Here is a 13,255-nt window from a genome sequence, read left to right as displayed (position 1 = left end):
GAGCTGGGAAGGGTGGAGTTCAGCATTTCCTCAAAAACGAGGAAGGGACAGGGGGCAATACAAGGGTCTCAAGGCAAGAAAAGGGCAACTCAGCCCGAGATCCTTCTGCTTACCTAAGAGCAGTGCAGGCCCCCCGCAGCACCAGAGAAGGATTCACTCTAAAGAGAGGCAGGCGGGAGCAATGGAAAGAGATGAGGCTCCTAGAATAGGGATAGGCAAGTCACACTGCATCTGGACTGTGGGCTGTGTCAAGGCATTTTGGCCAGCCCACAATGGGGCCCTCAGCCCTGCTCAGTCCAGGCATGGAGAGCAGCCCAGGCCTTGGCACATGTAGCCAGCCCTGCCACCCCGACCTGTGCAGCAGGCTGGGGGCAGTACAGCTACCTGATTCCGTTTCCCAGCAGCCCTGGTAATAGCTCCTTCCAACTACCTTGCCATGGTGGTACAGCCTATGTGGGGTTCCCAGGGGACAACAGCAGAGCAGGGAACCCTGAGACTGCAGCAGGCAGCCTGCATCCACCCCCACCCTGCACAGAAATCTGGAGGGGGCACATGTCCCCTCCATACCCCACCCTGGGGAATGCACACAGTGACAGCAAACTGGCCAGGGCTCCACCCACTCCATGCCCAGACCCCATGCACCACACATGCACGTGGCCCCCCTGCAGCCTGCTCCTGGCAGCCCTTTGCCAACTAGAACACTGCCAGCCTACAAGAGGAAGCCCATCATCTCCTGTGGTGAGCAGAAACCCCACATCCCTGCTTGATGCTGTGAACCCCAGACAAGTGTCATCTCCAAGTCATGCAGCCTAGGACTTGGTGTTCTCATTCCAGGACTGTCCCACCCAATTAGGGATGGGTGGGAAGCCTAGCCTGGCTCCACTGGACAGATCACCCAGCCCACACAGGCTTCACCCCCAGCCATGGGTGTGAGGCAGATGGGTTGGGGTATTAGGATAGGGCTGTAGCCAGGTGGAGAACTGCAGTCAGAAGCAGGAAAGGAAGTGAGACCAGAAGTTGTGATTATGGGGCTGTAACAGCATTGGATTGGGGCAGAGCTGCGGCCCACCATGCAACCAGCATCAGTTCAACAGGCAAGGATGGAACAAGGAGATTACGGCTCCTGCTCAGGCCCTAGCCCCATGCTCTCCCAACCCATCATCCTGGTCCCAGCCCCAAGCCCTCCCGCCCTCAGATGCAGATCCCCACCCAGCTTCTCAGCCACATGCCCTGCTTTCAGCCCCGAGACTTCTTAGGAAGGAAAGGAGTTGCTGCACTAGGGAAGAAAGGAAGGCAGGGGAAAAGGGCAAAAAGTATACATAGTTCCTGCAGGCTTCCTGGAAGTGGGCAAAACACAGAGGGACACCAGGTGCCTTGCTTCCTCCTCCTGTTTCCTGTAACGAACTGGAGGAAGTGAGAAGCACAACAGGAGCAAGGAATAATAGAACGCAGGAAGCTGGAACAAGTGAGACAAGGCCACGAGGAAAAAAAGAGAATGAGCTGCTTCCTTTCCAGCAGTAGGATGAGGAAGTCAACTGGGGAAGGGAGACACTGCAGGAACAGGAGTTGCTGGGGACCAACAAATTAGAAGCCAATTAGGAGAGCATTTTTTCAAATGCAGCATTTATTCTAGTAGCAGGTGAAACCATCCCCTCTACAAAACTGCTTCAGGAGGACTCCTTTCCTCCCTGCAACTTGGTGGAAGAACATGTTCAGGACAGGCTGTGAATGCAACAGTGATCAACACTAAGCCAGCAACCAAACAGGCACAAGGCAGGCAAGGGATTTGGAGCAGAAGAAGCCTTCGATCAGGAGGCAGCTGACAGGCCAATTGGTACAGCAGGATTAGAGCCATCCAGGGAAAGGCAGCCCTTTCTGGGACACCCAAGTGAATACCCAGCTCAGTGGGGAGGGCAAAAGACTTGCCCATCAGAAGGAAGATGATGAGACTACCCCACCTTCACAGCTTGAATCAAATCCCTTGGAGAGAAAGGACCCCTTTACTAGGCATAACCCAAGAGGGGTTTAGTTCTTCAGGGCTCCACCTTCCCTTCCCCTGCAGGCTCCTCCACCTGCTCTGCAGAGCCTCCAGCAGGAGAAAGTGGCCCCACAACCCAGGTCAGGGGGATGTTCTTAATCACATACTCCAGCAGATCATCCAGGCACTCCTGGGCCTTGGCCAGCTTCTCCCTGCTCTGGCTCAGCAGCCCCTCAGGCAGCTCCTGGAAGGACGGGGCACTGGAGAAGGCAGCCTGGAGCTCCCCCAGGTGCTGGCAGCCCTGCTGGACCTGCTCCTGCATGCTGGTTGGCAGCCCCTGGATACTGGCTATCAGGCTCTGCCAGGCATCCTGCTCTTGCTGGAGGAGGGTCTGGACAGTGGCCAGAGCCTGGGATCCCATCTCCTGCAGGGAGAGATGGAGCCAGAGTGAGAGAAAGCCTCAGCAGGCTCCCTAGGGGCAAGACTTGCCCCAGGGCATGGCCAGGCTGCTCTGGAGCAGGGGCACTCCTACCTCAGGCTGTGGGGTGCTGTCCCCCTCCTGGCTTCCTGGCTGGCCCTGGCGCCACTCCAGCCACAGCTGCTGCAGCTTCTCCTGGCTGTCGTGCACCATCTGATCCCCAGTCTGCTTGGCTGAGCCAATCTAGGGCACACAAGATGAGGTTACAAGGCAGGACAGTGCCAACACCCCCACAGCATCCTCCTCCACTTAGGCAGCCACAGATGCCTTCTGGAGCCAATGGTACTAGAGCAGAGATACCACCGGGCCTCACTGGAAGGCAGGTCCTCCCCAAGCAGCAGGCCCTGGAGACTTAGGTTCTCAGGCAAGCTAAGGGCTAGGGAAAGAGGGACCACTTGATCCCATGCCCAAATGGGGCAGGGAGGGGACACCCGAACCACAGGTCCTTCAGGATCCTTTTGTACCTAAACCCTGCACATTCAGCCCCTGCCGGCACGCTTGTCCAGGTACACATCCAGGCTGGCCAGCTCCTGCAAGCCAACTCCTGCAACGCCCTGAACCCTGGGAGGAGGAAGGGGTGCTGCAGGAAGGGAGGCCCTACCAGGTCCACAGCTTGCTGCAGCTGGACCAGGGCCTCCAGGGCGCTCTGCCTGGCACTCCTCATCTTGCTCAGGGAGTGCTGGTAGGCTCGCTGCTGCAGGCGAGTAGAGAGGGAGCCCAGGCACACATAGTAGCTCTGCTGCTGCTTCTGCTGCTCCAGTGGAGCCACCTCTGCCCCTTGCACAGAGGCAGCAAGTGCAGCTGGAAGAAAGCAGGAGAAACCACCCCATCAGTGGGGACCAGTCAGGACCTGCAGACTCAAGCATTAGCCCAGGCAAGGGGGGGGGGGGGGAGAAAAAGGGGGGTCAGGGCCCCTGAGGGAGCTTGTGAGGACAGTGAACCCATGGGAAAGCAAGTATGGCACAGCTGCCTTGCATTAGGGGGGGGGAGCAGGAGAGGGTGTAAGCTAGGGGGTTAGGAGGATGCCTCCAAAGCCTGGCACAGCCTCCCTGCCCCCAAAGTGTTGAGGACCCCTCCACCCCAGTGAAACAATCTAACTCCAACCAAGCCCTACAAAGGGGCTTGCATAGTGTCATCCCGCCTGTGGGACCCTCAGAGGGCTCAAGTAGCAGCCTCTGAACCACAAGTGCCTCCAGGCTCTGCTCACCATGGCATAACTGGAGCTGGGGCAACCTGGACCAGGACACCCCTGCCCAGTGTTTGTGGCCGCTTCGTGTTGCACTAACCCAACTGTACTACTTCAAATAGCAAAAAGCAATGGTCGCCACTTCCTGCACAGCTTTTTGGCTGTGCAGCACTGCCCGCTGGAAGCGGTAGCCCTCCTGGAGGGAAGGAGAACAGGCTGGAATCAATCCAGCTCCTCACTCGTCCTCCAGTTCCCCCATGTGTGCCAGGAGCAGCCAGAGGGAGATCCCACAAGACTGGGAAAGGCTTTTCAAGCCATGAAGGTCAGTAGCTTCAGTGACCACAAGGGTAGGATGCCCACTGCCCTGGTTATGGAGCCACCAGCTGCCAAGCTCCCCCTCCCTGGTACCAGTCTCCTCACCCAGCTCCTCAGCCGTCATGGGGAGGTAGTGGTCCACCCACTGCCCTGTCTTCCCCAGCACCAGGTCCAGGTCACTTGTAACTTTCTGGCCCACAGACAAGCCCGCTGCAGCATCCACGCTGCTGGTCACTGCCAATCTGGTCTTCTCCACACCCTCCTGGACAGCTGCTTTGGCTACATCCACCATGCTGGACACTGCAGCCTTGGGCCCAGCAGCTGTGCTGCAGACAGCATCCTTGGCCACTGCCACTGGAGCTGCATCCAGGTCCTTGGCCTCTGCAGGCACCTAGGGGAGGGAGAGAGTTTTTACTGCATTGGAAGCACAGGGCTGCATAGGGAAGATGACAGGAGCTGGGTAGAGGAGGGCCTGTCCGCCTCCTTGAAGATGCTGCCAAGACTTCTGTCAGCAATAACCTCACGGCTGCCTCCTCCCGAGGCTCTACAGGTGGCACGGAGCCACAGGGCTTCAGAAAGGGTCCTCACTCCCATGGGGCAGAGGGATTATTGTGGACATTGCCTCCCAACCTTGCAGCAGGAAGCAGAGCTGGACCAGGGCTGACCAGCCCCCTGCCGCTGCAGCCTCCAAGGCTTGTGGAAAATATTCACAGCCTTCACTGGTCCTGCCATTGAGTCTCCAGCCTTGTAACAAGCTGGCCACAGACTCATTGTGGAGGATTACACGCCCCAGTTCCTGCTCAGCTCCACTTACCCTCAACCGACTCCATTTTCATGGCTACCTTAGGAACTGGACCTCCAGGACCCTCCTTCTCCACATGGCCAGATAGGACAACTGCCCTCAGGCATATACATTGACTTATTCACCGTTGAGCTCAAACGGTCACACATTCACCCCACAGGAAGAGGAGGTCTCAGGGTGGGCAGAGCCAGCACTTGACTGCTCTGGGGCCGAGGGGGACTCATCCAGTCCCTCAGCTTTGCCGAGCAGAGCCCACTCCCTGCCAAGGGTGGGCCTGCTCCCCACTCTCGGCTCACAACAGCTGGCACCAGCACCAGGCTGGGCTGCTCGGGAGCAGGGTCCCTAGTCCCAAGCAGGACCACACCCACCCCAGGCAGCCCCAGCACTGCAGGGTGCACCTACCTGCTGCTTCTGCCCCTGGGGCTCAGAGATGGCAGCCCGGGGATCACTGTCCTTGGAGGCCATGGCAGGGGAATAGAGTCACTGAAAACTAGGAGAAAGCAGCGAGGAGCTAAGCAGGCAGCATACCTTCTAGTACCCCAGAGACTGCAGCTTCCCTGCCCCCCACCCAGCATTTCCAGGAGCTGCACAGCTGTTTGTACAAGTAGTTGCCTTGAAGTGGAGTGGGGGCTATCCTAAGCATGCAGCTTGCTAAGGGTAGGACAGCCCAGCAGCCAGACAGCGGACCACAAGAGCCACTCCAGCCAAGCACTCAGGCCTGGCCCAGCTGCACTGAGGGCAGGGATGACAAAACCTCATTTCCAAGCCAAGTACTACTGCCTGGGCCTTCACTCCTGCTCACCAGCACAGCAAGTTGCTCAGGAATCCACTGCATAGTAGGAAACATAGGAGCAACAGCACACCCCACTGGGGTGCAGGGCCAGGACACACTGATGGGGAACACAGCCTCTGCACATGAGACAAGGTAGCCTCTTCTCACTGCTGCCCAGAGAGCCAGGATGGAAGAGCTACCTGCTGCCCCCACTCCTAGAGCTAGAAGGGGAGGGAAAGCCAACCCCTCAGCTCCCTTCTCTAGATCAGCTGCGGTTTCCTGGTGGCCGCCCTCTCTCCAAGCACAGCCCTGCCTGCCCTCTCCACCAAGTCATCAGCACTCTTGGGAAACCTCAACCAGCACTGCCTAGTGCATGAGCATAGGCAACTAGGCCATTACCTCACACCACAAGCTGAAGCACAGCCTGCCTCTCACACAGGTTTTCCATGTGACTAGGCACAGCCCAGGTGGGTATTGCATCTTGAGTGCAACAGCTTTCCTTCTTCCCAGGGAGCAGAGCCACCAAGGGAGACTATCCCCTTTAGGTACTAAGGCTCTTTTCTTGAGCCAGGATCCTGCTCTTATCCTAGGTCAAGCAGCAATTCACCCAAGGAATTACTAGGGAGACTTTTTCCCAGCCCAAGGCACAAATCAGCTCTTTTTAGATTAGAGGAAGAACTAATAACTTGCACCCTTAAGAGTTATTAATACAGATTCTGCTGCACAGCCCAGCCCAGCCCAGCCCAGCCCAGCCAATATCTTCTAAAAAAATGGAACAGCAAAACAGACCTCACAAGAAATATTCTTACCCCAGAAACCAAGAAAAGCAACTGGAAAGATATAAACACCTTCACAGCTCAGAGCAGACCACACACAACCCAAACCCAAAATCTCTCACCATGCAGCAACACCACCACCTGCCTCAACCCAGCCCTTATATACCTGGGATAAAGTCAGCAGCAGGCAGGGCCCACATGACAGACAGCTCTGCAGAGCAATCAGAAAGAGGTACTGTCTGTCCAGACCAATTAGGTGTTGCTCTCAAGGGGCCCTCCTCTCCTACCTGGCACAGTGATTATAAATTAATTAACTTTGCTTTCAGCCAGGTGATTAGCCTGGGTAACAGAACAGGGAGCTGCAAGGGTACACAGATCCAAAGCCTTCCACATAGTTAAGCCAATCAATAGGTGCATTCCCTAATGGCACATTTAGTAACCGATCATGTGCAACTCCTGGTCTCCTAAAGAGGTGCTATCTAATTTGTCTCTGCCTCCCACACCTCGGTGCCTGTCATAACTGTGACTTGTTTGTTCTGGTTTTTAACTCACCTGATACAATTCTGTTGAGGGAGACTAGGCATTGGCAGAATGACATCAGCTTCAAACAGAAGCAAATTAATTTGTGACCACTTTGGCCGTGTGTAGAGGAAACAACATTTCCTGTTTACGTCAACGCGACTGTGTTAGTGTTTGCATGACCCGGGATTTCCTGCTGCCTTAAAGTCCATTCAGCACCTTAAACTAACACTACTCCGAGATGTTTTAAATTGCTTCGCTTTCATATTACGCCGCTTAAAGCTGAGACCCAGAGCAAAATTTGAGACTGAAAGAACAAGTGGTGGGAGGAGAAAGTAAAAGACATTGAAACGTTTGCCACAAAATAGAAAAAAGGTGGTGCAAACCAAGCCAAAGTCACGTGCCAGGGCCAACGCAGAGATGGGGAGCAGGCAGCTTGGAGCTCCCTGCTCTCCCATATCCGTGCGCTGTCGAGCCCCCGTGCTGAGGCACCCTGCGCCCCAGCAAGCTGGTCCCTGGTTGACTGGGGCGCAGGGTTCCTCCAAATGGGGGAGCAGGCAGCCCTGGGCTGGTTGCTCCCGTTTGTGCATGCCTCAGTGCCGAGGCGCCGCAGTGGAGGTCCCGCGCTGAGACATGTGGAGTCCCTGCGCTGAGAAACGCTGAGACAGGGGAGCAGCCAGATGGGGACCGGCTGCACGGGGTGCGCGGGGTGCAGGTGCCTCAGCGCAAGGGTTCACAGTGCATGGAGAGGGAGAAGCAGGCAGCACTGGGCTGCCTGCTTCCCCTGTTAGCACGTGCCGCTGCCTGGGTGGCTGGGGCACAGGGTGCCTCAGTGCAGGCTAGAGATAGCGCCTGCCGAGGCACCCTGTGCCCCCACCACCCCTCCTCCCACCTTGCAGTAGGTGGAACAGTGGGACAATGTGCCCTACTGCAAAGCACCCAGGCAGGGGCATGCACTGGGGCACAAACAGTGGCACAGATTTGTGCCGCCACATTTTGTGTTGCTAAAAAGGCAAACTGCTTCTCGCGTGGGTCCTGCCTGAGATTTTACTGCAGAGCTAATTAGGCTGCTGCATGGTAAGCATCTGGCGTAGATGCTCCCACTGGATCAAATGATGATCATCGAGTATGATGTTAACATGGTGTACCGTATTGGTGATGTTCTTCTGACGGTTGTTTTGCGGCTTGTAAAGTTGGTCCTGTAGAAACTGGTTCCATTTTTTTTCTTTTTGCGTTGGATGCATGCTGTAATAAGTCCTTCGTAGTCTTGTCCTGGAGTTCCCCTACTGACCAGAGGAGTCCAGCTGTGGGAATTGCCTTCATGGGGAGCTGGGGTGAGCCAGGGACATCACTGGCTGCAGCAGGTAGTTCCCATCTTCCTATACCTCCTCCCTCCTCACCTCCCCAGTGTCCCCCTTGGCCTGTGGAGTGAAAAGAATCTTACTGTGCTGTAAAGTACAAGGGGAGTCTAAAACCCCAAGGCAGAGGATAGTAGACCCAGTGCTGTCTTTGAATTTGGGACTGTATTTTTTTAGAAATCACTTTGTTTTTTTCCAGTTCATTAGCTTGAATTTTGCTTTCCACCTCAGGTAGAAGACTATATTCTTACTTCCTTAAGAGCCCAAGGGATAGTTCTCCACATCCTCTGAGAAGTTATTGTATAGCCAGAACTGAACATTTCATTGCATTGCATGGAGAATGAACTTAAACAAAGACAGACGCTGTGAGCAGGATTTGAACCTGCGTGGGGGAAACCCCATTGGATTTCAAGTCCAACGCCTTAACCACTCGGCCACCACAGCTGGGTCTTGTAGTATGGAACCCTAACCCATGGAAAAGAGAAAGACCAGAGGCAGAAGACAGCAGTGATGACAATGAATGATGAAGAAAAGCCTCGCTCCAAGTCCAGAATCTGGAAACAAAATCTATCACTGTGGCCATGGAGCGACTTCACATCCATTTGGTTACCCGGGCAGCGATCTTGCTGTCCTCAACCAGAGAGGCTGCTTCTCGCGGGGGCAAAGACAGAGCTCTCTGCTGTCACTTCACTTCAGTGCTCTCTCTCAGACCAGGATGTCAAGCATCCAGAAAACCTCTGCTTCGTTTGCACAGATATTTGTTGGACTCCAACAGCAGGTGAACATGTGACATTTCTTCCTGTTGCACCTGCAGACACCCAAGGAGAGACAGGGCCCTGGACGTGTGGAGAGCAAAGGAGCTAAAGGAGCTGGGCAAGGGAGAGCATGTCTAGGTCAGAGTTTCTCAACGGTGGGGAATGATGAGATCCTGTGGAGGGTGTCTTGCTGCCCCCACTGCCAGGTGGCACCCTCACAGGATCTGAACAACTCCAGGAGAAACACCTGAGCCCACTATGATTTGGAGACGCAGCCTTCGGAGGTGGGGTCATGTGCACTGACATTGCACCATCGGATCACAAACAACGGTTTTCTTGTTCCCCGTGGTTCTCCAGACCTCTCTGGAAGCGTGTGTCTTGTTTCCTGCCCAGAGGGATTTTTATTCCCTCCCAACTCCCACAAAGCCTGGTTGGCCCTTAAAGGCGATTTCAGGGTATGAGGGTTTCTTTTGACAGCCTCTGTTCTCCTGCAAAACTAGCCTCCTTCAATGGAGTGAATGAGGAAGCAATCTTTACTGCAAGTCTCCAATTATGAATACTTTTAGCAAATCTTGGAGTATTGCTATCCAATACAGAATCACATACACAAATACACATACATGCATTTCATAAGTGTATAGACTTCATGATCTAAGTAGAAATAAGCAGTCTTACAAAGTAAAATCTTTACATCTTCAAAAATCGAAAAATTCTAGAGCCGTCCAGTTTGTTGGGGACGTGTTACTCAGATTTGGAGAGAGGCAAGGATTTCTTAGGGCGATATCTTACGTTGGAACAACTTCATAGCTGAGACAGGGAAACCACCTTTTGAATCTTTAGACAGTCTTCCTTAGATCAAGAATATCCTGCATTGGAAAGCTTCTCTAACTCTATCCCAACTATGCAGCAGGTGTAGTGAGATAGAGCACCCTGAGAGATCCTTGGCTCCCACATCATCTCTGTACTGTCACGGCTACATCACTCTTACACTATGAAATCTGAAGACTAAGTACTAAGAGGCATTAGATCTTCACTTAGGTTTGCAGGTGGGAACCTCAACAAAGGACACCAGAGGGTGTCATATCACAGGGAATGGATCCCTTTTCCATCCCACTCCTTTTATCCTCCTTTCATCCAGCATTACCAGACAGACCTTTGCCAATCTGGGGGAGAAAGGGGATGATCTTGCATCATCCTGTTGGTTGAGATAGAGGATGCTAACCTGAAAACTTAATTAACATTTCATGTCCTAACACTGGCTCCTCTTTTTAAGAAATTTCTTTTACCCCGACTCAGTTTCTATTCTACTTCCCTTTGCCTCATTTGCTAATATGGCCTAACTTACACATAACACAGCTAAAAGCTGACAAGAGCTGGTATACTGCAGCTGACAGGATTGTGGCTGAAGAGAAAGGTCTTTGCCCTCACCCCCTATTCATCAGGTTTGTCTTTCCCCTCCCTGCCTTCAATGCAAACAGGCAGAGCCTCTTCCCACCCCACACCATGGAGGGACACCACGAGCCGAGCAGCCACAGCCCTGATCGCTGCCTGCACTCCCATCCCAAGGAGGCAGGTGATGACATGTGCTTGCAGCACCCACCACAGCCTTCCTCTCACATGCTGACAAAAGGGAGAAGCCAGGAGATAACCCAGTCCCTCGGGCTGGGAGACTGTGCTGCTGCATTTCATTGGGAGCTTAATATGTTGTGAGTTCAGCAACAATGCTCTGGGCACTCCTGGGCTGAACTAGCAGTTATTTCCTATTATAACTCTCTGGGATCATATCCAGGGTGGATCTCAACAATTGCCTCAGTAGATGTATGCAGATCTTGTACTTGCTCTGCCTCTGACTTGACAGAGTCCAGTCCGGTGCAGAGAGAAGAACCAAGAAATGTCTCTGGATCCTCAGGGCAGAGAACGTGGAGTCCCCAGTGCTGCAAAACTGCCACAAGCAAAGCGAACCCTGCGGTGCTGAGCATGAGGGCGTTAGCCGTAAAGGGACAGTGCAAGGAAAACACAACGAGACATACCAGAGCTGCTCCCGCAGAAGGAGCCTGGCTCAGAGCAGCAGCAGAAAGAGCCCAGGCAGGTCCCTGTAGGATGCCAAGATGAGGCAAGGGGAAATTTGGGAAGAAACCTGAAAGGCAGATGGTGCAGGTCTAGATACGTGCAAAAGCATGAATACGGTCCAAGAGCAGAGCCCCCAGCTATGCTCACCTCACACCAGCTGTGAGGAAGGCCCTGGAAACTAGAAGCTCCAATGACAAGTCACAGACCCAAGCATGCTCTCACTGCACCACAACACCCCCACATATTTCTAGCCCTTGACACTCCTCTCACCACCTACATGGACACAGAGGTCTCTCTTCCACTACCCCAACAGAGACAGGAAGAGGACCCAGTAAGTACTTCTGTAGGAGAAGCTTTCCCTTGCATTGCCCCAGGGGAGAAGGTGGGAGAAGATTTGAACCCAGAATCTTTGATCCAAGACACCAGTGTCTTTGCTATTAGGCCAGTGGGGCTGAATAGATACAGCTGCTCAAGAAAATGAATTTTTCTAACTACATGTAATTGTCTCTGCCTCCACACGACTTGGAGCATGGACTGGCGACCTTTTACAAGCCGTGGGCCAAAACAACTTGTTTCCAGTCCAGTGTGGACCGCGTGGCTGAAGCAGCATGTCAGTGGCAGGGGGCTTCTCCCTGCCCATGCCAGGACCAGGCAAGTGCCAATAATGAATCAGCTCTATGGAGTCAGCGTCTCCTCTGAGTCGTGAGGTTGGGAAGGACCATCGTCTTCTACTCCTACATCCTGCGCAAATGCAGGGTGCACTGGATGAAACCCGCCCTTCTCCAGGCACTACCCCGCCTCCGATGAAACAGAGCCCACGGGTGCCATGGGCACCTTGTTCCCTGGCCCTGCTGTTATGACGGGGTTCCGGAGCGTCTGTCTCAGCGCTCAGTGCAGACGGCAGCCTCTGCAGTGGGGGGAGAAACTTCTCCTCCCTCCTCTCTATGGCAAGCTGTCCAAAATCACTGACTGTCCTCACGTGCCCCCTGAACTTTCTCCAAGCCAACCTCACCTGGTTCTCCCAGCCTTTCCTCATATGGCTGCATTTCATCTCCTTTATGCTTGTGACTTACCTTCAACCCAGCCTGCTTCACAGACAGGATGGTCCCCTCTTCGATGGTGGGACAGTATGGCTATATTGGCAGAAGGCAGGGCAGGGTAATACTTGGGGGAGTAACTCATGCAAGGAGGCATAAGCTTTCCTGGCTGCAGCTGACTTCATAAGAAGCTACGCCCGTGTTGACGAAGGAAGCCATCTTCTGAGGAAAGCCTGGTGAAGAAGAGCCATACAGCATGTTGTGGCTGCTGCAAGGTATTGCCTGGAAATAGCAGCCCTCAGTGGCTTGCTCGAGTGAGGACTAACTCACTTGTCTGCCTCGGGGACCAGGTTGCAACTTCTGTTGCTGGTCCAGGCACACCACGTTCTGACACTATCAAATCCCGCACCCCCACTCCTGGTGCCTTTTGTGACGACACGCTCCTCCTGTGAAGTTACAGCTCCTGTGAAACCTGAGCCAGCGCTTCATCCTCCATCAAGACACAGGAATGGGCCACTCTGTGATTTATGCCAGATGTGAGGACAACACCATGAGCATGCATGGCTTCTTGAGGATACTGCCCGGCTTTGGAGCATGGATTCAGGAGCATGCACCTTGTGCAGGGGCCTGGGAGGAGGGAACCGCTTAGCAGAGAGGAGACAGCGGGGCCCTGCTGGCACTGGGTGTGCAGCTGCCAGGTTGGGCTGAAGTCACGTTGACTCCCTGGGGCCAGGCCCTGGGGTCAGGTCAGGTCTGTGAAGACCTTGCCTCAAACTCAGGCCACCTGCCCCCACCACCAACTTCTTTAACTTGTGAGAAACACTTCTGTCTTAATTCCCAAAGCAAACTGGTGATTTTCAAAGGGGTGGGTGAGCATTTCCTATGTGTGGGCACTGTGGCTTAGTTGGTAAAAGCACCTGTTCAGTAAATAGGGGAGTCTGGGTTCAAATCCCAGCAGTATCTGCTTCCTTTCTCACCACAATGGAAGGTTTCTTACCATCAAAACAGGATTGAACCTAGAGTCAATACTAGCTTTCTGGCTCCATCTTCCCACCCCTTGGGACTTTGATTGACAACTAAAGCTGTCTCCAATTAACAAGAAATGGGGTCTGCTGAGAGGTAGGTCAAGTGCTGTGTTTACAGTGGGGAACCATCAGGAAGAGTGGGATCCCTTCCCTGTTTCTAAGTAGAACTGCAGCCCTGTGCAAT

General features: G+C 53.9%; 1 protein-coding gene and 2 non-coding genes across 4 annotated transcripts; 1 reads left to right on the top strand and 2 right to left on the bottom strand.

The window, feature by feature from the left end:
• Positions 1-936: 936 nt before the first annotated feature.
• On the bottom strand, positions 937-6,454 carry LOC132247311 (perilipin-3-like). Of its 2 annotated transcripts, XM_059720173.1 has the most exons (6): positions 6,341-6,454; positions 5,162-5,249; positions 4,063-4,348; positions 3,058-3,257; positions 2,511-2,639; positions 937-2,402 (listed from the first exon to the last, which is right to left on the bottom strand). In XM_059720173.1, exons 2-6 carry the CDS (start codon positions 5,222-5,224, stop codon positions 2,034-2,036), a joined length of 1,047 nt encoding a protein of 348 aa, XP_059576156.1. In that variant the 5' UTR covers positions 5,225-5,249; positions 6,341-6,454; the 3' UTR covers positions 937-2,033. The 2 variants fall into 2 exon arrangements, with proteins under 2 accessions (XP_059576156.1, XP_059576157.1); XM_059720174.1 differs by lacking the exon at positions 5,162-5,249.
• A 2,091-nt stretch (positions 6,455-8,545) lies between these two features.
• TRNAS-UGA (transfer RNA serine (anticodon UGA)) lies at positions 8,546-8,628 on the bottom strand. Its single transcript has one exon. It is a non-coding gene; the product is annotated as a tRNA-Ser (tRNA).
• Positions 8,629-12,935: 4,307 nt separating this feature from the next.
• On the top strand, positions 12,936-13,009 carry TRNAT-AGU (transfer RNA threonine (anticodon AGU)). Its single transcript has one exon. It is a non-coding gene; the product is annotated as a tRNA-Thr (tRNA).
• The last annotated feature ends 246 nt before the right edge of the window (positions 13,010-13,255 follow it).

This window comes from Alligator mississippiensis, unplaced genomic scaffold (assembly GCF_030867095.1).
Source record: "Alligator mississippiensis isolate rAllMis1 unplaced genomic scaffold, rAllMis1 scaffold_21, whole genome shotgun sequence".
In the NCBI taxonomy this organism is placed as follows: Eukaryota; Metazoa; Chordata; order Crocodylia; family Alligatoridae; genus Alligator; species Alligator mississippiensis.
The sequence above is the reverse complement of the archived record's forward strand: the minus strand, read 5'-3'. Positions and strand labels throughout refer to the sequence as shown.